The 27,092-nt window shown below is 37.1% G+C and overlaps 1 protein-coding gene across 7 annotated transcripts in view; it reads right to left on the bottom strand.

Moving 5' to 3' along the window:
* Positions 1-27,092, bottom strand: part of LOC131144473 (brefeldin A-inhibited guanine nucleotide-exchange protein 5) — a 131,619-nt gene that overhangs the window by 78,882 nt on the left and 25,645 nt on the right. For all 7 annotated transcript variants that reach the window (XM_058093154.1, XM_058093155.1, XM_058093149.1 and 4 more), the window contains one exon: positions 15,146-15,392. In XM_058093154.1, coding sequence (XP_057949137.1) covers positions 15,146-15,392 — 247 coding nt within the window. The remainder of the gene's footprint in view (positions 1-15,145; positions 15,393-27,092) is intronic.

The raw sequence follows: 27,092 nt of genomic DNA on the forward strand, positions 1-27,092 counted from the left end.
TCACGCTCTCCCACTCTCTCTCTAGATTTTTCCTTCATTGGTAAGCCAAATTGACGATCGGAAATCACCACAATGATCTGGGAGCGTTTCTCTACAAGTTTAGCGGAGTAGAATTTTGAACTGGACTTTCCAGACACCACTCCAAGACTAGGGTAAGATTTAGGGAATTAAGCAAATTTAATGTTTTTGGAAGTTTAATCATTTATTTAGAGTTTGTGGGCCTAGGAAATGTTAAAATAGTATTTTACCTGGAGTTGAGTTGATCAAACTAGGATTTATGAATTCAAGATTTGCAACTCCAGGTAAGAGCGCCGCAAGCATAGTTTTGGGAACCCTACAGGCGTAACTTCAGGAAACCAGGTAAGGGGTATAGATTAAGTCAGTTGTTTTGTAAATTCTACCGGTTAAAATGGAAATTATATGTTTATGTTTATGATTATCATACAAGTTTTGAAAGCCAACTATTTAAAATGAGGGTTTTGAGCCTAGGGTTGTGTTAATAGCTATTATTTTCGAAAATGAACCGATTAAAGTAAAGAAAAAGGCTATAGGATTTAAGTAATGGATTCTCTGGATAATTTGACTGGTTGAAATGATTGGTTGGAATTTGTTTTACATTTTCTAAAATTGGTCAATGTGAGTAGGGTTAATTATCTCTGTTTTTCTTACTAACACTTATTTTAATTATTAGATAAGTTGTGGAGATAATTTAACCTATATTTTCAGTAAAGCAGATAATGAACATGGATCGACTTATTATTTCAGTAGTTATATAAATATGTGTATTATTCAAATAGTGTGGCATGAGGAAAAATGAAAATACTGTGTAGTAACCCGATCAAAAATATATATATATATATATATATATGTAAATATACATATATATATATATATATTTTTGATCGGGTTACTACACAGTATAATAAATAAATAAAGAGATATTTTGGAGGAGATATTTTGGAGAAGATATTTTGAGAGGAGATATTTTGAGATATTTATATATAAATATCTTGGAGGTGATATTTTGAGATATTTATATATAAATATCTTGAAGGAGATATTTATTTTGATTACTTAAAGGCTAAGTTAGGTTTTTCTTTATAAACTCTCATTCTCTCTCTCTCTCTCTCTCTCTCTCTCTCTAGACACGAACTCCACTCTCTCTCTCACTCTCTAAGATTTTCGAGTCGTGTGTTGCTGGAATCGACGATCCGACGTTGCTACATGGATCAAGGAAGGAATCTCTACAAGTTCTAAGGATCAGAATTTCATTTCGGAGATTTTTGAGTTTTTCCCGAAAATCGAGGTAAGAGTCGGTTTTTGCTTTGGGTCCGATAGATCTATAGTATATAAGATTATATTGAAGTATTGTTCTTCGAGTATTAGGTTTCAAGGTTTTCGTACTGTTGTTTGGAACCGTTTAGGTTCGGGGTTCGAAAAGCTAAGGCTTGAGTTCTAGGTCGTTTCGAACTCCGATTCACACACAAGTAAAGGGGTTATGTTAATACAGTGATTTGTACAATATGAATCGATTGAAATGTTGAAATAACTTTTAGATATTGAGTTACGGCAGTTTTAGGATTTTCGGGCCCCAGTTCGGTAAACCGACTTTATTTTCAAAACCAACCGGTCAAATTCAAATGTTATATTTTTAGAATATTGTACTTGACATTTCGGACCTTTTCACTGGTTGGAAATGTTGTTTTCGTTGTTTAAAACTCGTACTGTGATATTAACTATTTATATTTACTTTTGGGTCGTTTTTTAATGTGGAAAACTGTGTGGCAGGTGTTGATGTTGTGAAATACTGGAACTGTTGTGAAAATGCAGGAAGTTTATTTGACGGCTATGGGCCGGATTTCACGTAATGATGTGTTTTGTGAAATGATTTCAAAAGAGCATTTAAATTGCTTAAATTGCATGATATGCTTTAGGAACCCTGGGAATTGATAGTGTAGGCACGGATCTGTTGCCAGTGAGGGCACCATACTTTTTATCTATATGAACCCAGGCTCTATTGAGACAGTAGGGGCGGTCTTAGTGTGAGTTTGCCTCTTGATCGTGTACCCAGGCTGTATTGAGACAGTAGGGGCGGTCAACCTCAATTGTGAGAATTTATACATGGTATAGAGTTTGAGGGCGTGTCCTATCCTGCATATCTGTACATTTATGTAATTGTTGTTATATACTATAGGGCTGTTCATATGATAAAAATGGGCTACATATTTTACAATTATGGAAACGATGATTATATATGTTTATGTTTTTGTTAAACAGATAAAGCATGTTGGCCACACACTGTTATTAGCTTAATCATCCCTTAATGAGAGGTGTCTCACCCTATCATACAAACTGTCTTTTCAAGTCTTTATCGAGGTTGAGATTCGCAAGGACTGGGGCAGGGTAGCGATCTATTTTTGAGTGAGCGCCTCCACGAGCTCAATTTTGTAGGTTATGCTATAGGTTTTCAGAATTTGTAAAATGTTGTAAGACTCGAGGATGCATCAAGTATCATACAGTATTGTATATGAATGTTGGAATAGTTGTATGTATCTATCAGGTAGTTAGAACTCTTGTAATAGTTTGATGGATGTTTATGTTTTCCGCTATGTATATATCTGTTGAGAAGTATATCAGGTACACAGACGTCACTACAGTAACACCCAGGCCGTAAGTTGGGACTAGGGCATCACATACTGTGTTGAGTTATGAAATATGTATAATATGTTGAAATACTGAAATGTGTTGGGATTATATTGTATTTAGAATTGTTTAATCAAAGCAGAATATTAATGTTAAATTGCAATGTATGGTTTGAGAACTCCGGTGGACTATAGTACGCATGGTACCGTTGCGAGAGTTATGGAGAGCTTAGTGCAACCACACGTCTTAGTGAGAGCCTTGGTATTGAATAGTCGATTGAGCTGTGAAGGGTAGAGTTCCCCCTGGAGTCTAGACCAGCATGGGAAAGCCAATCGGACTAGCAGACTAAAGAGTTGGGAATTGATTTAACTCAAGTGGGCCGACCAGGGTTAAGTCTAGCCTACGGGCCGCACAACCCGTCATGGGGGGAAGCATGTCGGTTTTTATCTATCTGGCAATGAGTTCTAAATTCATATCTATAGATTTAACCAAAGTATAATAGAACAGTGTATGTAAATACAGAACAGTGTATGTGAATACAGAATATATGAAGACAAAGGATGTGAAATGTGATAACAGAGTATGTGATAAGAGAATAGAGCATGTGAAAACAGAGATTATAAAGAGTTGGGCTTTACTGAGATAACAGCATACAGAGTAAAGTAACAAAGTATTACATGTATTAAATATAGTAGTATTATATGTATTTCGGGAGAAGTAAACTCTCCGCCTGAGGGCTTGCTGAGAAAGGCGAGTGCCCTGATAGGTATCAGTTGTAGTCATACCAAGTTGCATAACGTATTAGAGCAGAGGAGAGCTACATTTATAAGCGTATAATCTTCCCTATACTCAAAAACTTTCGCTTATAAATAATTGTGTGTGTGTGTGTGTGTGTGTGTATAGTAGTATTATATGTATTTGGGGCGAAGTAAACTCTCCACCCAAGAGCTTGCTGAAAAAAGCGAGTGCCCTTATAGTTATCAGTTGTAGCCATACCAGGTTGTATAATGTATTAGAGCATAGGGGAGCTACATGTTTGGGCGTGTAATCTCCCCTATCCTCGAGAACTTTCGCTTATAAATAAGTATGTGTGTGTGTGAGTATGGTCTGAGAATGGTTTTATAACTGTGGTTAATTAACAACTAATGATATTTTGTATACACTAAACTCATGATAGCCACACACTGGTATTAAACTATTCTATCTTACTGAGATGTCTCTCACCCTTTATACAATTCATCTTTTTCAGGACCTCCGCGTGATCGAGCTAATCGAGCTCGGGGCTGGGTTTGTGGCGTAGCATTTTTGTGAAAAGGTACAGATTTTGGATGTGTTTTTGGGTTTATGTTTTTAGTTTTCTGAGATATATATATATGGATATTGGATGTTTATTTTTTTTAGGAGATACTGGAAATTTCTTTTTTGTGAGAAGATACTGGAAATTTCTTTTTTTTAGGATGTTTATATAGAACTCTAATATACTATTGAGGATGTTTATTTATTTTTCCACTGCGTGATTGAGGTTATGGTATCAGACACAAGTGATTGGATCACATCACACCCCGGGCCCCACTTGGCGGGTTCGGAGCGTGACACACTAATTCTCTTTGACCCTTCAATTTATGACTTTTGTTACCATCCAAGCAAACCTCATTTTCTCCAATATCACTCAACTTTAAATCCAACTTATCTAAAAGATCTTGAGCTTCTAAATCCTCCTTGGATTCCATTATGGGAGTTGGAATATACCATACACTGTAAATTGTTGACCAAACCATAATTTTCAAAAATAGACACTCCCTCCAAACCTTCAAAGGGGGCAGGATGAACATAAGACAAATCCTTACTTCATTGCAAGAATTAGAAGAGTACCCATATTGTTTTTGAATTTCATCCAAAAATAAATCCCCACAACAGTCAAATTCACTCAAATCATAACTTTCCGAATCTGAAAAATCCCCATTTCTTAATAGCCTTTCCTTTCCTTTCCTTTCCTTTCCACATTGCTACACCCACCCTCCTTTGAAACAGTCTTCCCCTATGCTAAGTTCTCCTCGAGAGTCTCTCCTTAAAAGCTTTGTCCCTATCACACCAAAATTTTAGCTGTGTCCCTATCACAGCAGAATTTTTTTTCTCTTCTCATCAAACACCTTCCTTATCACGGCTCCCAAACAAGCTAACCTCCGGCAAGCATACATTTTACTACCCTCAAATCTGTCGAATTTCGAAAAAAAAAGATATCATCAATCTCCCCCATGATTGCTCCTGAATTTTTACATCTTTTCTCCCCATTTTTTGAGCTCTATTCCAAGATTGTTACATTTTTAATACCAAAGTCTAATTCTAGCTCCGGGCTATTGACATTCTGGGTATGTTCCAGAGTTCGATGAACCTGATTTGAAGATTGGAATCGTGGAAACTGAGCGTGAAATCTAACCTCCTCCTTCCCACCGCTTTTTTCCCAAGCTCTAAGGACTAAAATCAGGTCCTTCCCATTCTTGAAATCCAACACTGACTTATCTGATTCTCCATTTCCCATCCCACCATACTAACTTTTGCCATTTACCTTCTGAATAGAACCTAAGGAATGAGGACCACTCTTAGACTCCTCATTAGAGCCTAACTCTAATAAACCTAAGTCTCGAGCTTGCTCAAGTATTTAACCCAATTTCTATGAAAATACCCTACTAATCAATTATTTGTGCTAGGTCAAAAACTAGAAACATACCTCCCAGTCCATGTCTCTTCGCATCCTCCCCCATGAATGCACCCCTAGCAACCTAAAAGATACCCCGTTGGAACGCTAGTTACCTTCTAAAGCAAATATGACTGGTTGGCAATGATTGCAACCTTCAAAAGCTACTGATTGGTTGGCGATGGTTGGTTCCAATAGATTAACGGCAGCTACTGCTGACTTCAGAAGCTCAGCCTTGTTAGTCTAAACCACACCACCACGCCAACAGCACCTCTATTCCCCATCGGCTACCACACCTTGATCTCAATAGAGGCTTGGCAATCGCGACCCTCAGCTCCATTCAATTACCTTCCAACCAACCTACCTCCATGATCTGAAACACGGATGGCCAACTCCAACTATGTCACCCAAATCTTTTCGTAACTCCTTCGTCAAGTCATAGAAAACACTCGTGAAGCTTGACCATCCCTCACCTTTTGGCCGCCGAGAATGATCACGGAATGCCTCCTACACTTCCAACCGAACCCTAACTCAAGAACTTTCCCACCCTTGTACACCTAATTGATAGCCAACAGTTTGTCATACTCTTGCATAAACTCCAAAAAACCCCTAGCCATCTGACACAAAACTAGCAACCCTTCATTGAACCATGAAACAGCCCCTTCTGATAACCTAACCCATCTATTTATCAACGGCATTCTTCTCAACCAAATGCAAAGATGTCGAAATGCAAAGCAAATGATTTTCCTTCAATATGAATCACTCGACTCATCATTAACCTAAACCAATCTTCATCTCAATGAGTACACAAGAGGAGGGGAGCTTTCTCACGAGGGGTAGAGAGGGAGAGAGATAGACAGATAGGGCCATTGTTTTTTTGAAAAAAAAAACAATATTAGTAATACAACAATTTAAAAGGTGTTAGATTACCACTTCACCTAAAAACTTAAGCTATTTGATTGTGGAACAATGACAACAATGTATATCAAGACTTAACACTCTCCTGCATGCACAGCTCGATTGCATAGGGAGAGATAAACATATTGTAAATAAAACCTTTCACAAGAAATAAGATAATTCTTAACAATGTGGCCAACAAGACTTGAACCCAAGACCTCCTAGCAACTGTAACTCTAATACCATGTCAAATTCCCACTTTACCTTAAAGGTTAACCTATTAGGTTGTGGGCCAAACAATGTATGCGAAGCCTTAACGAACGGAAAGCAAACTTAATAAGAAATAGCAATTTAGAAGGACAATCTCCTGAGAAATTTTAAATTTAAAAAACAGAAAAATGGCCGAACAACTACAAAATATAAACATAAATTTAAAAATTGTCCGTCTAAATTTTGACATTGTTGATATCATTGATTCTTTTACCTCTATATCATCATCAAGCAAAAAGAAGAAAAGGTAAAAAATTGTTGAATAGTTGCGTAAAATTGAAGACCTAATCACAATGATAGGTCTCTCCTTCTATTCATATGTCAAAGTACATACCAGACCATAATACCCTCTGTAATGACCCAAAAATTTAAACTATTAAAATAATTAGGAAGTATAATAAATGAAACGGAATAACGGATAATAAGGAAAAAGGAAAGATTTTAGAGGAAGGTACCGCAGGCCTCGTAGACGAATGTTTTGTCTTCGTCGACGAGTGTCCTTCTAGAGATCGTGGATGAACTCCAGTCCCTCGTCGACGAAGAAATCCTGAGACAGTAATTTCACACTCTGAATTTCGTCGACGAATGTATTTTCTTGTCGACGAAGTCTCTTCATTGGCTCGTCGACAAACCCTGCCTTCTCGTTGACGAATCCACGTGGCAGCAATGTTTATAAAAGGAACCAAGGTTGCTTCCACGCAAAGAATTCAAAAAAACCTCGTTTTCACTCTCTAAAAATCGCCTCCTCTGCCTTCTCTCTTCAAATTCGGCCTGGATTCAGCCCGAATCGCTGAACGAAAGTTGCTACAATGTTCTAAGGAGGATTCTCTACACATCTAGCAGATCAGTTTCTTAAACTGGGTTTTTTGGGGAATGCTCCTAAGTTGAGGTAAAGGTCTAAATTCCTAGTTTTGGGTTTTTATAAGTTTATTTAATGTTATTAAGTTGAGAAAATGTGAAAATAGTAGTTTATTTGGGATTATTTAACTAAACTAGGGCTTTGATTCAGGGTCCAAGTGAACACCGCGGGTATCAATTCAGGGATCCTACCGGTATAGTTCAGAAGTCAGGTAAGAGGAAATTATATATTAAATCAGGTTTTTATGAATTAAATAAAAATGGACTATTTTATATATGTATATGAGTTTTCATGTGGATATAAAATGTCAATTATGTAAATTATGTTTTCTGAGCTTAGGGCTGCTTATTTAGCTATGTATATGTAAAAATGAACCAATGAAAGTGAATTATATTTTTAGGATAATTATGTAAGAAATGAAAGGTATATTTTTAGTATATGAACATTAAAATTTGATTGACCTATTTTACAAGCATATGTATGAATTTTATTGCTAAATTGTGTGGCATGACTAAATGTAAGTTCTGTGCAAATATAAGTTAAATATATGAAATGCAGGCTAAGTAATGCATTGAGAATGAAATATGATACGAACTATCCTACTTGTATATGTTAATGCAACCATGTAAATGTATGACAGCTAAAAGTCGTGTTAGCAGATTCTAGCGCATTTCTATGTGGACTAACCGATGACAGCTAAAAGGAGCTGTGTTAGCAAATTCTAACGCATTTCTATGTGGACTAACTGATGACGACCAAAGAGAGGTTGTAGTACGAATGAATGAAATGAAAATAAAATGAAAAGGCAATGAAATAACAATGGAATGAAATATGAAATGTGAATGATGTAAATGGGAAAAGTCACTTGAAGTGAAATGAACTGAAATGTTAAAGCTATGAACATGAACGGATGTGAATGGTTTAATAATGACAGAAAGAATAATGTATTATGATATTAGAAGAATTATACTAATAGAATATGTTACAACTGGGGTAGGGCATACTCTTTGCCGAGAGCTTGTTGAGAAAGGCGAGTGCGCTAGTAATATCAAATGTAACAGTAGGCTGCATAACGCACTAGAGTAGAGGGAACCAACTTGTATAGGCGGGTAGATTTCCCTATCCTTGGGGTCTTCGTTGATAAATTTTTGTTTGAACTATGTGAGTACGAAATCAATCTAACACTAGAGGGCTTACTGAGTAAGGTGAGTGCTCTGATATGCTTCAATAGTGACTTTCGGGTTGCCAAATGTATCAGAACAGAGGGGTGCTACTTGTATAGGCGGGTAAACACCCCTATCCTTGAGTAACCTCGTGAGTTAAATTTTTTGCATGTGTTTGGTTAGGCTTAGAGAATGTTTTCAGTGTTTATGATAATGTTTTGCAAATGTTATTAAAATGATATTTATAAACCTCATGTTAGTCACACGCTGTTTTAATATATTGTTTTTTCCCTTACTAAGATGTGTCTCACCCGAATATAAATATTTCTTTTTCAGGACATCCTCGAAGTCGGATTTAAAGAGCTCAAGTGTTTATAACATTTTTTAGGATTATAAAGAGAAATGGTATATTTTGATAATACTGTTAGGTTGTATAAAGTTTAAGTTCATGTTTTATGTTTTAAGTCTATTGAGAAAGGAATGATTGTGAATACTGGTTTGTGAATTGAGTTTTTGGAGGTATGTAGATTTGTGAATACAGGTGGATGAATGATTAATACGGATTGTATTTAGAAATAGTAAACTCTAGTATTTATTTTTATGACTGAGGATTTAATTATGTTTTCCACTGCGTACATGGTATTGATTTATGGATTATCAGGATTTTATCAAGTATCACGCACCGGACCCAGGTTTAAGGATTCAGGGCGTTACACCCTCACTAACTAACTTGTTAACATAATACACACACTAACAATGCTAAATGACCAAGATAACCATCAACACTCCCCCTCAAGCTGAAGCATGTAAATCATATGCTCCTAGCTTGTTACAAATGAATTAACACGAGCACCCCCCCCCCCCCCCCCCCAAGGATTTAGTAAATAAATCAGCAAGTTGCAAATCAAACTTCACCAAAGTGGTGGTAATGACGTTCTGCATAAGTTTTTCCTTAACAAAGTGTCAATCAACTTCAATGTGTTTTGTCCACTCATGGAAGACCAAATTGGAAGCAATATGAATGACAGCTTGATTATCACACATCAGCTCCATAGATTGAGAATGTGGAAAACCCAGTTCTTCCAACATGTTCTTCAGCCAAACAAGTTCACATGTAGTGTGAGCCATGGCCATATACTAACTCAGCACTTGATCTAGCCACCACAATTTGTTTCTTATTCCTCCAAGAAACCAAATTTCCACCAACAAAGATACAGTACCGAGTTTTGGATCTTCTGTTGAAAGGTGACCCAGCCGAATCTACATCAATATATCCTAGAATATGAGTGTGACCTAGATCCTAATATAAGAGACATCTCCTAATTGCACCTTTGAGATACCTCAAAAATCGAATTACAGCATCCTAGTGACTCATTCTTGGTAAATCAAGAAACTTACTCACAACACTTGTTGCGGAATATATATTGGGTTCAAAGGCTGTGAGATAAATCAGCCTTCAAAAAAGTCTCCAATATCGTCCAACAATTTAAGATCCATATGTGTATCAATGCATTTGGATCCCAGCAATCCAATCTAATCTAAAAGATCAAGAACATACTTCCTCTGTGACAAGACAATTCCTAAACGAGATCTCAATACTTCTATATCCAAGAAGTACTTCAATTGTCCAAATCCTTTTGTTTGAAAGTTAGCTTGCAGGAAATGCATTAGGCTTTGAATACTTTGATCATCATCACAGGCAATCACAATATCATCCTTATACACAATAAGCCAAATCCATCAAGATGAAGTATGACAATAAAATATAAAATAATTGACTGCACACTGTTGAAGACCAAACTCAAGTACCACAACACTGAAGTAGCCAAACCATGCCCCTTTGACATTGTTTTAAGCCATATAGTGACTTGAGCTAACACACTAAGCATAACTCCCCCCGAGGAACAAACCAAGGTGGTTGCTCCACATAGACCTCCTTTTGAAGATCACCATGTAGGAAATCATTCATCACGTCTAACTGGTCTAGAGGCTAATGATAGGTCGTAGCTAAGGAGGAACAAACATACTAATGCAAATTTGGCACTATGAGAGAATGTGTCTGAATAATCCAAGCCATAAACCTAAATATATCCCTTAACAAGAAGGCGGCCTTCAATCGAACCATGGAACCATCTGGATTGACCATCATAGTGTACTCTCAATAACAACCAACCACAGACTTATCAAGAAGAGATACCAACTCCAAAAAAATCATTATCTTGTAGTGCATGCATCTCTTCTATCATTGCATTCCTCCACCTAGAACGAGACAGGACTTCAAAAATAGACTTTGGAAGAGCAACAAAAAGACAAAGTACTAACAAAATAATAGTATGAGAGTGACAAGAAATCATAAGAAGCAAAATTAGAGATTGGATGTAGGGTACAAGTGCGTTTACGTTTCCGAACAGCAATAGAAGGATCAACCACTTGGGGAAGAGGATCATCTGACAAGAGAACTGGAAGCATAGACGTGGAAGTTGGAGGAGGCTAGCCTCCCTTGAGTCACTGTGTGTACACTTGCAAATTGGGATGATCCAAGCAACAAGAAGATTCAAACTAGATGAAGCTGTAGGAAGACCTAACAGAGGAATAAGTTAGGATTAGGAAGGCTATGCAGATGAAGGGACACATTAAGCTCAACAAAACTCAAGGAATCATACTAGTATGGTGTAGACTCAAAAAAGGTAACAACAGCAGAGACAAAGAATTGATGTGAAGTGGGGCTATTACATTGATATCCTTTTTTAGTATAGGAATATCCCAAAAAAATACATTTAATAGCACAAGGATCCAATTTATCCCTTTTTGGATTTAATTAATGAACGAGGACATGCAACCGAACATAAAAGGAGGAAGGATGAACACAAGAGCCTTACAAAAGATAACTGAATATGAGATTTTACCACCAAGGAAAGAAGATGTCATTTATTGATCATAGAGCAAGTGATGAGCACAACATCACTCCAAAAAACTTTGGGGGACATTCATTTGATACATTAAGGTTCGAGTGACTTCAAGAATATGTCTGTTTTCCCACTTACCAACTCCATTTTGTTGTGGAATGTGAGCAGAAGATGACAGACGAATCATGCCAAAGTTTATCATAAACGTAGTGAATTGAGTAATGAAGTATTCCTTAGCATTATCACTGCTTAGTATCTAAACTAGCATACCAAACTAAGTCCTTATTTGAGAATAGAAGGCACAAAAGATATTAAACAACTCAAAATCATCTTTCATAAAATACAACCAAGTCATTCTAGAACAATCATCAACAAAAGTAAAAAAGTATCAAAACCCCAACTTTGACGTGACACGAATAAGACCCCAAACATCATAATGGACTAAAATAAAATGGCTAACAGATCTTTTATTGACTCGGGAGGCAAAGGGAACATGATAGCTTTCCTAATTGACAAGCCTCATAGTCAAGGTTAGACACAGAACTCAAAGAAGGAACTAGCCGTTTTAACTTGTCCAATGACGGATAACCAAGGCGACAATGGATTTGATGTGGTGTGGCAATGGCACTACAAGTGTTAGGGGCCAACTATTTCACACCTTTGTGAAAGGACCGTGGGACGCTAGCTAAACCCCTCTTGTTTAACTAGCCAACCTATCGTTTACCACAATTCATCCACGAAAACACTTTCATTATCAGTCAATCAAATATCAGCGGAAGTAGTAAGCAATTATGAAAGCAGTAAACATTAAAGAAACGCAATTCATTAACAACACCTCAGTTAACATTGTGTGTCTAGCGATGGAGGCAAGTAGGCTAGGCACGTTGACAATATCTAGTGAGTTTTACAAGTTGATGAACACTCACCCTCGCCTAAAGAGCTTTCTATGCAATACTCACTCTAGCACTAGGAAACATCAAAGTGACCGAGGAGTCATATTGCCTTATTTGGCATAGGGAGAAACTACTACTAGAAAATAGTAGGTAATTGTAAGCTCAAATGACCCAGAATGACCCTTAGGTCCTCACACTTGAATGTACATGAATATAGGACCTTAGCCCAAAAACCATGAGGTTTCGAGCGGCCGATCTTGGCAAGTATATTTGCCTCAATCGACCGAACCGTGGAAAAGTCAGCACATTGACTTGACTTCGGGCGACCGAACTCAAAAGAGCACATCTTCCTAGGTCGATCGAAATCCTATTCGAACTTTTCCCAACTATTTGGGCTACAGAACATTTACGTTTAAAATAGCTTCAGGCTACCGAACCAAGGAGTTCGGGCTACCGAACTCGAGAACAAGCAACCGAACCTCGAGCAGTTTGGAAAATCGCCTGGTTCAGCCACCCGAATATATATATATTTATATATATATATATATATTCAGGCACCTAAACAAGGAAAACCTGCCTTTTTCATTGTGTTTGTTTGGGCGACCGATCTATAAGTTCGATCGACCTAAAGTTTCGGGTTGGCTTAATTTTACCGCAGGTAATTAAGGTTAAATGAGGGGTTAATGTTTTAAACATAATTAAAACAATTTTGAAAATTACCAGCATGTCCCCAACGGCTAATTTTCCCCTCTTGTCTATATATACTCATTCATTTGTCTTGATTAGGGGTTGATTAGCAAGATCATTAACAAAAAACTCTCTCAAATTTACAAAGCCTATTTTTCTAATACTACTTCCAAATACTCTCATACACTTGTTTCTTTATCATCCAAGTATTGTGAGAGTTCCTAATGTGCTAGTGCTCCATTTTAGATTCCTTAAAACTCTCATTTGTGTTGTTGTTGATTGTATTTGATTTTTAGAGTTAAGCAAGAGTTTTCCCACGGATTTAACTTGATAATTCTAGTGTGGGGAAAACTCATTAGCTTGAGGGTCTTTGCATTGTTAATAAAAGATCCCTAAAGCAATAGTTTTTGGGTGCAAAGCATTTTACAAGCTTAATTTCAAACAACTCTTGTTCTTATTAGATTGAGGAAAATACACATGATGAAAACCCATCCCAAACGCACGAGCCAAGCGGTCACAGGCAAGCATAATGCCCTAAACAAGCTCAACTCGTGACAAGGCAATACAAGAAGCGACTCAAAGTAGTAAAATCCACCAGCCTCACGTCCTATGCCAATTGTCTTCCTCGTCTTCAAATCCTAAATAATAGAATCAAACAAGAAAGTTAGAAAGCAATTTATTGACTATGTAATTTTACTAAGAAACATGAGTTTAAAAGGGGCATTTAGGAATGCAGAGAACAAAAGAAAGAGAGATGGATGGAGTAGGATTTATTGTTCCAATTCTATTAGCATCAATAGTGGACCTATCAGCAAGTGTAACTTGAGATAGATTTGTAGAATACTGGAGAGTAGAAAAGAAGTTGGTGACACCTATCATACGGTCAATAGCAGCAAAGTCGATAACCCAAAAACTAGTGGGAGAGATGATGGATGACATATAGATAGTATTGTTACTTTTTTTAGCAAAATATGCAACATGATGAGAAGCTTGTGGGGAGCCTGATATTGCAAGAACCTTGAATACTCCCTCCTCTGAGACAACTAAAGTACGTTGTTCACTTCAACAAGTAACTGACAAAGGAGACATACTTTTGGAATTTGGGAACTCCATCCCAACACACATGCAACCTCAATAGAACAGCTGATCAAAAAATACACAGAAGACTACATGTTTTTAGAATTCGCCAACTCGATCTCAACATAGTACATACACAACCTTCAACAATTGATGCAAACCACAAGCCCACAATATACAAACCAAAAACGCAGCAAATACAACTATTTCAGGCCCAATAAACTTAATGAACATTGAAAAACAGCTTCGAGAAGCATCAAACCACCATTCCTCTAATGTCGTAAATGAGCAACTAAAAAAGGTGAGATATTTGGACAAAAAACATCACAAAAGACTTCAATATAATGTTTATAGAGGGATTCAAGCACTGCTGGAAGAATTCAGGCCAGAAGCATGCCTGAAATTGGCTTCATGCGCCAGTGAGTGGGATCGGCCCCGGCAGCCTTCGATCGGTGCATGGGTAAGTTTCTGAAGATGGGATTTTGGGGGGGGGAGATCGGCAGTGTCTGGGAGTGATTATGGTGCTGTTTTGCAAAATTTAAGGTGGATTTTGTGTTCCAGAACTGGCAATGTCACCAAGGAATTTCCTTGCGACTGCTCTGGCTTCCAGCAGTTGCTGGCTGTTTTTTAGGGCTGTAGTGTTGCTGGAAATTCTTCTACAATGGTAGACATGCAGTGGATTTAGGATTTTAGGCTTCAATTTTGATGGTGGCCGTGACGATTAGGGTTTAGGTCTCAAAATCATGCTCTGATACCATGTTGGGTAAAATGGAAGACCTAATCACAATGATAGGTCTCTCCCTCTATTTATAACATATGTCAAAGTACAAACCAATGACCATAATACCCTTACCAGCTCTCACTTGTTGACATAACACTCACGCTAACAATGTTAAATGACCAAGATAACCTTCAACAACAATAAAATAGGTCAATGATATTTTTGAAATGTAAAGTCATAAGGTAAAGTCCAGCATTCATCCAAAAATTTACAGAAAGCATAAATTTACCAAGTAGTATTTTATAGCCAAAGCTGAAAGATAACAAATACATACATGAAAGCAGTCCAAAGCAAGTTCGAGAACTTTCAAATTCTGTGTCTCAAATGCAAGTTTCAGTGGATTCAGAACAAGCTCTGCCTCAGCACCTTCTAAGGTGTGCCCAGCATTTGACAAGACAGCATTAATAGTTACACCCATGCCTACAGGCCGACTAATATTTTCTGGCTCCCCAACCTTACTAGGAACAGCTTCTGAAGGATCTTGTCCATTCTTTGAAACTCCAACATCAGTTTCAGCCAAACTATCCAACAAAACAGAATGCACAAGAAATGCAAAGCAAAGAAATCAGTAACAATTTCATAGAAGTAATGGAAGAACAAAGAACAATCATATTAGCAGACTGCCACCAAAAATATGCAATGGGAAGATATCAGTAAACATTTCATAAAAGAAATGAAATTAAAGGGAAAAATAAACAGTACAGATTGTCAAACATAACAAAAGAGCAAAGCACAATAGTATTACAGGAATGCAATGGAATTTATCTAGAAACCATAGTCGTTAGAATCTTACAATTCACGATTCTGTTCATACAATTTGCAACAACTATGCACCAAATCAATTGGATTCTGACTAGCAACTCTAAAAAAACCTAAATCGTTGCCAAATCTATTGAGTCACCTCACAGAACTAATGGATCTATCTGAATCCAGATTCTAGATTCACACGATTGTGGACCTATCAAATATTGAGAAACTCAACTAGTTTAAAACCCCAAAAATAACATTTATTTTATTGCTTTGATTTTTACACAACTTCCATTCCTTCTCTACATCAATTTTGTGTTAAAAAAGAGGACAAATAGAACTTTAGCTCTTATAAAAAAAAAACCATTCATCACTGACAGAGGAGAATATGCTGTGCCATTGAGAAGAAGGAGCAGAATACTAATTGGCTAGGGTGGTAGTTATGTTTTGTTGTGTTGTTAACGTTAATGGTTATTTAGTCATTTAGCATTATTATTAATTGTAGAGTTTAGTTCGTAATAAGTGTAAGTTAGTAAGGGTATTATGATCATTCCAATTGTACTTGACATACATTATAAATAGAGGGAGAGACCTATTGTTGAGTTATGGTCTTCCGTTTTACCCAATTATTCAACATGGCATCAAAGCATGATTCTGAAACCTAAACCCTAAGTGTTATCACCACCATCAAAACCGAAGCCCAAAACCCAAAATCCGCGGCATGTCTAGCATAGAAGATCTTTCAGCAATATTATAGCCCTAGAAAACAGCCAGCACCAGCAGGAAGTCAGACCAGTCGCTGCCAGTTCAAGAGCATCGAATCCACTATAGATTTGTCAAAACCAACACCATAGTCACCCATAGACACTGCCGATCTGTCCCCCACTGAAATCCTACCCCCAAGGCAGTGTCTCACCTGCCCTCACGCGCCGGACAAGGGCTGCCAGGGCCAACCCCATGTGCCGGCACGTGAAGCCGCTTTCAAGCATGGTTTTGACCTGAAATGATCCAGCAATGATCCAATCCCCATATTAACACGTTATTGGAGTTTTCATAATGTTTTTTGCCCAAAGATCTCACCTTTTTCAATTGCTCATGTGCAGGACCCAAGGGAATGGTTGTTTGAGTGAAATGCGTACTGTGATTGTATCAGAGAAGGAGTATTCAAGGTTTCTACAGTATCAATCGTCTCAACAAGCATCTTATCACATTGCGTCTTTTGCTCAACAAGGCAATCCTACAATCTGTATGTCATCAGGTATCCTTCCTACTAGTCCTTGGGTTATCGATTATGCTGCCACTAACCATATAACAAGTGCCAACAACTTCTTTTCTGATCTCCAGTATCCTAAAAATTTCCCTCAAGTTACCCTTGCTGATGGGTCCACAATTGCTGTTAAGAGGGTAGGAACAGTAAATCCTACTCCTTCCATCTCTCTTTCTTATGCTTTATACATTTCGAAATCTCCTTTCAATCTCATGTCAGTTAGTAAGCTTACAAAGTTGCTATATTGTTCTGTCATATTCTACTCAGGATCTAAAGACGAGAAAGACAATTGGCATAGGACATGAGGCTCGTGGACTTTACTACTTTGAGTTGCCTTCTCCACCCATTGCCTGCACAGTAGTAGCGACACCACTTCAAATCCATTGTCGCCTTGGTCGTCCTTCCTTGAATGTGAGTCTTGTCAATTGGGCAAGCATCATCATGTTCCTTTTGCTTCCTGAGTCAACAAACGAATGGTTAGTCCTTTTATGTTAGTCCATTCCGATAATTGGGGTCCTAGTTGCGCCACGTCAAAGTTGGGGTTTCGGTACTTTGTTACATTTGTTGATGACTACTCTTGGATGACTTGGATATATTTAATGAAAGATCGTTCCAAGTTGTTTGATATCTTTTGTGCTTTCTATTCCCAAATAAGGACTCCATTTGATATGCCAGTTAGGATACTTCGTAGTGATAATGCTAAGGAGTACTTTAGTACCCAATTCTGTACTTATATGACTAGCTCTGGTATGATCCATCAGTCCTCTTGTGCCCATAATTCACAACAAAATGTGTTTACAGAGCGGAAAAACAGACATATTCTTGTAGTCACTCGTGACCCATTGTATCAAATGAATGTCCCAAAGTTTTTTGGAGTGATGTTGTGCTCACAGCTTGCTCCCTCATCAATAAAATGTCACCCTCTGTCCTTGGAAGTAAAATCCCATTTTCAGTTATCTTCCCTAAGGCTCCTCTATTCTCCCTCCCTCCTCGTATATTCGATTGTGTGTCCTTTTTCCATCAGTTAACTCCATGAATGGACAAGTTGGATCCTCGTGCTATCAAATGTATCTTTTTGGACCATTTCTATACTCAAAAAGGATATTGATGTTATAGGCCTACTTTACATCGATTTTTTCTCTCTACTGATGTCACCTTTTTGAGTCTACACCATACTACAATGATTCCTTGGCCTTAATGAGTCTCTTCCTCTGCCTTGCCTTCCAAATCAAAACCTAGTATATATGCCTAATCCTCCCACATCTCCATCCAGTTTGAGTCCTTCTCCTTGCTTGGATCATCCCAATATCCACGCATACACACGACGACTCAAAGGGGAAGTGTCTCCTCTGCCTTCTACTACTGTGCCTCTAGTTCCCTCGTCGGATGATCTTACATCCTACGATGTTGATCCTCCTATAGCTATTCGAAAAGGTAAACGCACTTGTACCCAATATCCAATCTCTAATTTTGTTTGTTATGATTCCTTGTCACCATATTATTACTATTTTGTCAGCACTCTATCTTTTGTTGCTCTTCCAAAATCTATTTCTAAAGCCCTATCCCATTCTAGGTGGGGGACTGCAATGGTTGAAGAGCGTACACTATACAAAAATGATACTTGGGATTGGGTACCTCTTCCTCCTCATAAGTCTATGGTTGGTTGTCGTTGGGTGTACACTGCAAAAGTCAATCCTGATAGTTCTATGGCTCGTTTGAAAGCCTCCTTGTTGCTAAGGGCCATACTCAAGTCTATGGTTGGGATTATTCAAACATATTCTCTCCAGTCGCTAAACTTGCCTTGATACGTTTGTTGATTTCTTTAGCCACCACTTTTCATTGGCCTCTACATTAATTAGATGTGAAGAATGCTTTCCTACATGGTGATCTTCATGAGGAGGTATATATGGAGCAACTACCTGAGTTTGTTGCTCAGGGGGCGTCAGGCTGAGTATGTCAACTTAAGAAATCATTGTATGGATTAAAACAATCCCCAAGGGCATGGTTTGGTTGTTTTAGTGTTGTAGTACTCGAATTTGACCTTCATTGGTGTGCTGTAGATCACTCTATTTTTTGTTGTCATAGTACATCCAGCAGGATTTTGCTTAGTGTGTATGTGGATGACATTGTGATCACTAGTGATGATGATTGAAGCATCCAAGACCTAAAGCTTTTCCTACAGAGTATGTATCAGACCAAGGACTTGGGACCATAGAAATACTCTTGGGTATAGAAGTATCAAGATCTCGAACGAGAATCTTGTTTCACAAAGAAAGTATGTTCTTAATCTTTTAGATAAGACAAGGCTGTTGCGATCCAAACCTGTTGATACACCCATGGATCCCATAATAAGTTAGTGCTAGATATAGGTGATTTGTTGCCTAACCCAGGTCGGTATAGAAGACTTGTTGGAAAGTTGAATTATCTCACAGCCACCCGACCAGATATATCCTTCGCAACAAGTGTTGAGAGTCAGTTTCTCAATTCCCCGAGAACAAGTCATTAGGACGCAATAATTCGCATTTTGAGATATCTCAAAGGTGTACCAAGGAGAGGTCTCTTATATCAGGATCGGGGTCACACTCATATTCAAGGACATACAGATGCAGACTAGGACGGGTCACCTTCCGACCAAAGATCCACAACCAGGTATTTGTGTCTTTGTCGATGATAATTTGGTGTCTTGGAAAAGTAAGAAACAAACTATGGCAGCCAGGTCAAATGTTGAGTTAGAATACAGGGCCATGGCAAACATTACATGTGAACTTCTATGGCTGCAAAACATGTTGAAAGAACTAGGTTTTCCACATTATCAACTTATGGAGTTGATGTATGATAATCAAACTGCTATTCATATTGCCCCGAACCCTGTCTTCTATGAGCAGACAAAGCACATTGTAGTTGATTGCCATTTTGTTCGAGAGAAACTTGTACAGAAGCTCATTACAACCACTCATGCGAAGTCCAAGTTTCAGCTTGCCGATTTGTTCACCAAAGCCTTGGGAGGTGCTCTTGTGAAATTCATTTTTAACAAGCTAGGAGCATATGGCATATATGCTCTAGCTTGAGGGGGAGTGTTAATGGCTATTTAGTTATTTAGCAGTATTATTAATTGTTAGAGCCTGGTTCGTAATAAGTGTAAGTCAGTAAGGGTATTATGGTAATTCTTATTGTACTTGACATATATTATAAATAGAGGGAGAGACAGATATTATAAACAAAGGGAGGGACCAATTGTTGAGTTTAGGTCTTCCATCTTACCCAATTATTCAACAATTAAGATTCAAAAGTTGGTTTTTTTTTAGTTATTTGTTTGAGTATTATCACTTACTTAGGTTTTTAAACGGAGAAAGAATAGGCATTGCTTTTTTTTATATAATAAAAGAAGGTATATTAGAAAGAGAAAAAAAATACAACGAATGGGGGCAAGAAGTCCACCTCAAAAAAATAGAAAATAAAAGTAAAAATACAATAATAATTACTTAACAATAACCAAGGAATCCCATCCCATCATAATTCACCTCACACTTCAAGTTAGCTAACTCCCTTTGACCTTTAGCTCTATTCTTGCACCCATCAAAATGCACTTCATATCCTCCAGGATCAAAAAACTTTATATCCAAGTTACCCATAAGATCTTTAACTTCTCCGTCCTTGAACTGCAAATCATTAACCAAACTGTCGTTTTTAAATATATAAACCCCCAATCCTTCCAAAGGAGATGGGTGTTCATATGACAAATCCAACTCTCCTCTTCATATTGATAACCACCAAAAGTACATTTTTTAATTATTTTTTATTGATTCCTTCCAATAAACAACATGAAGTTCATTTTTTTAATTTTTATTTCTTGAATCACTCCCATAATTTTCATTTGTTTAGGTCTTAGAGAAAGCATACACATGAAATATGATTTTTTATTGTCAAAACTTAAATGTATTGTACTATTTTTCTTGTTCATATATCAATATATGCATGCCATTTAGAACTACAACAACAACAACAAAACCAAGCCTTAGTCCCACTAAGTGGGGTCGGCTATATGAATCCTTTTCCTCCAATTTATGCGATCATGGACCATTTCTTTTGATAGATTCAAAGATATTAAATCCTTACTTATTATCTCCTCCCAAGTTATTTTAGGTCTACCCCTACCCCTTCTACTGCCCCCCACAGTAACTAAGTCACTCTTCCTCACAGGTGCACTATAAGGCCTACGTTGCAAGTGTCCATACCATCTGAGTCGTCCTTCCCTTATCTTATCTTCTATAGGAGCTACACCAAACTTACCACGAATATGTTCATTCCTTAATTTATCTTTCAATGTTATACCACTCATCCATCTAAGCATCCTCATCTCGGCAACTTTTACTTTTTGGATATTATGTTTCTTCGTCGCCCAACATTCTGATCCATATAGCATAGCTGGTCTTATAGCTGTCCTATAAAACTTCCCTTTCAATTTTAAGGGTATTCTACGATCACATAGAACACTTGAAGAACTTCTCCATTTTACCCAACCTGCTTTAACTCTATGCATTACATCATCTTCAATTTCTCCTTCAGCTTGCATAATAGATCCAAGGTATCGAAATCTACAAGTGCTATTTATTTCTTCATCATCAAGTTTAACTTTGTCTCCAATATTCCTCCTATCATTACTAAAATTACATGTCATATATTCAGTTTTATTTCTACTTATCTTAAAGCCTCTAGATTCCAAAGCTTCTCTCCATAATTCTAACTCAGCCTCTACTCCATCCCTAGTTTCGTCAATTAATACAATATCATCTGCAAACAACATACACCATGGAACCTCCTTTTGAATACTCTTAGTCAATTGGTCCATCACTAAAGCAAAAGGATAAGGACTCAAAGCAGATCCTTGATGTACACCTATGGTAATTGGAAATTCTCTAGTTTCTCCATCTATAGTCTTTACACTAATCATTACTCCATCGTACATATCCTTAATGACATCGGTATACCTACAACATACACCCTTTTTTTCTAAAACCCACCATAGAACTTCCCTAGGTATCCTATCATATGCTTTCTCAAGGTCAATAAATATCATATGCAAGTCCCTCTTCTTTTCCCTAAACTTTTCCATTAATCTTCTTAAAAGATAAATAGCTTCTGTGGTAGATCTCCCAGGCATAAAACCAAATTGATTTTCTGAGATCTTCGTTTCCAACCTTAATCTTTGTTTAACTATTCTTTCCCATAGTTATTACAATTTTGAATATCTCCTTTATTTTTGTATATAGGTATTAAAGTGTTTTTCCTCCATTCATCTGGCATTTTCTTAGTTTTTACAATTGTATTAAATAAATTAGTTAACCATATAATTCCGTTATCACCCAAGCATTTCCAAACTTCAATTGGGATGTTATCTGGTCCCATAGCTTTCCCATTTTTCATCTTTTTTAGTGCAAACTTAACTTCGTTAACTCTAATTTTTCGAATAATCTTATATTTTTAGTCTTTTCCTCATTTGACAATTCTAAATTTAAGTCTTCTATTTGGTTTTCGTTAAACAACTTACTAAAGTAACTTCGCCATCTTTCTTTAATATCTTCGTCCTTAACCAAGACAATATCATCCTCACTTTTTATACATTTTACATTTCCTAAGTCCTTGTTCTTCCTTTCTCTAGTTTTAGCAAGTTTAAATATATCTCTTTCCCCTTCTTTTGTACCTAATCTATCATACAAACTATTAAATGATCTATATTTAGCTTCACTAACGGCCCTTTTTGCATCTTTTCTTGCCTACTTATATTTTTCAAAGTTATCGCTGTTTCTACATTTTTGCCACGTTTTATACCAAATTCTTTTTGTCTTTATGATTTTTTGTACATCTTTATCCCACCACCAACTTTCTTTGCTATTTGAGAATCTTCCCCTTGATTCGCCTAAAATCTCTTTTGCTATCTTTTTAATAGAGCTAGCTAATCTATTCCAAAGAGTATTTGAATCTATCCCATCCTCTAAGGTCCAATCCCCATCTTTGATCATTTTATCTTTAAATTTTATTATATTTTCTCCTTTTAGGTTCCACCATCAAGTTCTCCTACCAAGGTTTATTTTATTCTTTTTCTTCCATTTTTTAATGCATATATCTAACACTAAGACTCTATGTTGTGTGGTTAGACTTTCACCTGGAATAACTTTACAATCCTTGCATGATACACGATCTACCCTCCTAGTTAAAAAAAAATCTATTTGACTTCTATTTTGTCCACTTTTAAAGGTTATTAAGTGTTCTTCTCTCTTCTTAAAGCAAGTATTCATTATACTAAAATCATATGACATAGCAAAGTCTAAGATCATCTCCCCAGACTCATTTTTGTCTCCATATCCATATCCTCTATGTATCCTTTCATAATTTTTATTCTCTCTTCCAACGTGTCCATTCAAATCTCCTCCTATAAATATTTTCTCAGTTCCTGGTATGCCTTGTATAACACTATCCATATCTTCCCAAAATTGTCTCTTAAGATTTTCTGCTAAACCAACTTGAGGAGCATAAGCACTAATGATATTTATTATCTCTTGTCCTAATACCATTTTGATTTTTATAATTCTATCCCTTACTCTAGTTACATCCACAACGCTATCTTTTAAGTTTTTGTCTATAATAATGCCTACTCCATTCTTATGTTTTTCTTTTCCAGTGTACCAAAGTTTAAAACCTGATTTATCGATTTCTCTAGCTTTCTCCCCCACCCACTTAGTTTCTTGAAGGCAAATTATATTAATTCTTCTTCTAATCATTGTATCCACAATTTCCATGCTTTTACCCGTAAGTGTCCCTATATTCCAAGTTGCTAATCTAATCCTAGTTTCTTGAACTAACGTCTTTACCTGCCCACGTCCAGAATGATGCCGGAACCCTCGCATATTTGAGACCGTACCCGGGCGCCAACACGGCGCGTCGCTTCGGGGCGACGACCTAGCCCACCCTCGCCCACTTTTCGCTACACCCGGGTGGTTCAAGTGCAACGCGTCGCTCGTAGGGAACGCCCCAGCAAATATTCGGTAAGGATTCATATCATAGTGATCTGACAAATTTTACACTAGCTGTCAGCTACCTAACGCAACCCTCCTCCTTAACCCGGGCTTGGGACCGGCTGTCAGCTACCTAACGCATGCCATTTAGAACTGATTTTGGAAATTGAACCAAATCTTACGATTCAATTCGATTCTCAATTCCCAAAATTGGAATTATGATTTATGATTAGAATGTTGGTTTGACAAATATGCATAATACAAATTTAATCAAACAAAATACTAATCCACCATCTCACTTGTGAAGTGAGGAAAAAATATAAATTAACTGGCAAAGCACTGCCATGGACAAAAAGGGAAAAAAAAATAACAGAGTGAATCCTAAAACGTATCACTTGCGAATAGCTAATAATGCCAAATTATTCACAAAACTATAAAAAACAAAATATAAGCACTGACAACAAAAATAACGGCGGTTTTTACTTAAATGTTAAAGCCCCACTCCCAGAATAAGACATCCTAACACAGCAGCTAAATCTAAGAAAATGTATGATTGAACAAGTAGGACAGCTTATAAGATTGTCAAACTAAATCATCCTTATAATATTTATAAAACAACTGATAACAAAGAAGGGCAATCATCATTATAAACATTACAGAACACCTGACAGTGAAAATTTACTATGCCATGGTTGCAGAAACATTTTTCTTATAGAAAAAGAAGATTTCATTAATAGGAAGAGAATTTACACGAGGTAGAATGAGACATCTCCAAAAAAAGGCCTAGAACAATCTAGAAAAAAAAACTAATAAATACCAAAAAAAAAATAGCAACATGCCAATAGGTTCCTCCAATCTCTTTGCAACTCATGGAAACTTATTCCTCTTAAAAATCCCAATCCAAAACACCACAGTGAGGCCAAATACTGAATTTTATCCCAAATCAGCGCCCAATTTAATTTCTTCCCAGAGAATATCCTTGCACTACGCTCCAATCATAACCCCCATAAAACTGCAAGTATTCCACACTTCCACAGGACTACCTTTTCTTTCCTCCTACCAAAACCTGCAAAATAAATAGCTAACATTTCACCCACCGAAGAAGAGCATACCCAGCTCTCTCCTGGAATACCAAAAAGCTTATTCCAAATCCTCCAATAAAACTCAAAGTGCAAAAGAAGATGAGAAACTGTCTCAGAATTTTTGTAACAGCGCACACATACATCGGGAAAGAGAGCCTTTAAAGGTCTCCCTATTTGCAACAAGTTATTAGTACTAAATTTATTGAGCACAACCAACCAAGTGAAAGCTTATTTCTTGGAGGAGCCTTGGCACAACCAACCAAGTGAAAGCTTATTTCTTGGAGGAGCCTTGGCCTTCTAGATGAAACAATAGAGTGGGAAAGAAGAATGAACATTGACCTCCCTTAAGGTTTGGCAAAAAGACAATGACCTTTCTTAAGGTTTCAAAAATTCCAAAAACCACCCCTAAGGTTTCAAAAATACCACAAGCCTCCCATGAGGTTTGACAAAAAGACACAAACCTCCCCTCAAAAGACTTGTTTTTTGACAACATACAAGAGAAGGTTTGTATCTTTTTGGCAAACCTCAGGGGAGGTTCCAAGAATTCTTGAAACCTCGGGGAAGGTCAATGGAATTTTTGAAACCACGGTGAGGCCACTGTCTTTTTGCCAAACCTCAAGGGAGGTGAATGTCTTTTGCCCAAAGAAGAATTGGAGTGAATCAAGAATTCAAAATAAGATTTACAAGAAAACACTCCCTATTGATCCAAAGACCAGTTGCAAAAGCATTCCAATCTAAGATAACGTAGTGACATTTTCAGATAGTGAAAGATGCATTGAGGAGAATAAAGAAGTAAAACCAATAAAGGTCAAGAAATCTTCAATAAAGGGAGAAACAGAGAGAAATAAAAACCCTTTCATCATACTGAACTTTACCCTCAATATAATTTGAGGGAGAACCAATGTTATGTTCTTTAGACCGAAAACCAAATTACTCGAGCTTAAGTTTGGGCAAATCTATAAGTCAAACTGGAAATGTAATCAACTAGGTCACTGCTCATGATTTTTCCACAACATGGGTGATCCAGAATAGTGTAGATAAACCCAAGTGGGATTATTTGAGACCTCTTTGTCCAAACTACTTACGTTTTCCTTTAAACCATATTATCTAGAAGGCTAAGGTTCCTTTTTTTGGCAACAAAAGAAGATATCATTAATAGAAAGAGAAATTACAGGAGGAAAATGAGAAGTCTCTCGAGACAACCTAAGACACTCCAAAACTAAACAAAAAACATAAAAAAATGCCCAAGAAAAAAATAATCATCCATTCAACGTGTTCCTCTAATCTCTCTACAACTCTTGAAAGCTTGCCTCTTTAAAAAATCCATACCCAACACACCACAAAAGGCCAAATGCTTTATTTTTTCCCAAACCAACATCTGATTTAACTTTTCAAAGAAAATATTTGAGTATTACTTTTCCATCCATAAACCCATAATACTAAGAAAAGCCACACTTCCATAAAGTTGCCTTGTCCTTTCTTCTACCAAAACCCGCGAAGGATATTTCTAAAGATTCTTCCACAGAGGGAGAGCAAACCCAGCTTTCTCCCATAATGCCTAAAAGCATATTCGAAGCATTCCAACCAAATTCACGTTTCAAAAGAAGGTGAGAAGTTATCTCAAAGCTCTTGTAACAGAGCACGCATACATCAGGAGAGAAAGCCTTCATAAGTCTCCTAATTTGCAACAAAATGTTGGTATTTATCTTATTAAGCACAACCAACCAAGTGAAAGCCTTTATTTTAGGGGGACCTTAGCCTTCCAAATAGTAGAGTACAACAAGAAATATGAGGTGGAACGAATCAAAAATTCAAAAATATATATTTGCAAGAAAATACACCTGACTGGTCCAAAGACCACGAACGAACGTCCCCCAAAGAAAGATTCTCCCACTTAATAAAGATAATAAAGATGACAATTCCACCATCTCCCTATCATTCAGAGGTCTCCGAAAAAGAAAATTTCGGGAAACCAAAGGACTACCCAATTAACCAAGCCAAGGCTAAGGTTCCTTTTAAGAATCGTATTTTTCTATTGACCATAACTCTACAGTCTCAACAAGATTAACATGCATGAATTGTTGCACAATAGAAGATGTTGTAAGGCCTCAA

Source organism: Malania oleifera, chromosome 12, assembly GCF_029873635.1.
Source record: "Malania oleifera isolate guangnan ecotype guangnan chromosome 12, ASM2987363v1, whole genome shotgun sequence".
NCBI lineage: Eukaryota > Viridiplantae > Streptophyta > Magnoliopsida > Santalales > Ximeniaceae > Malania > Malania oleifera.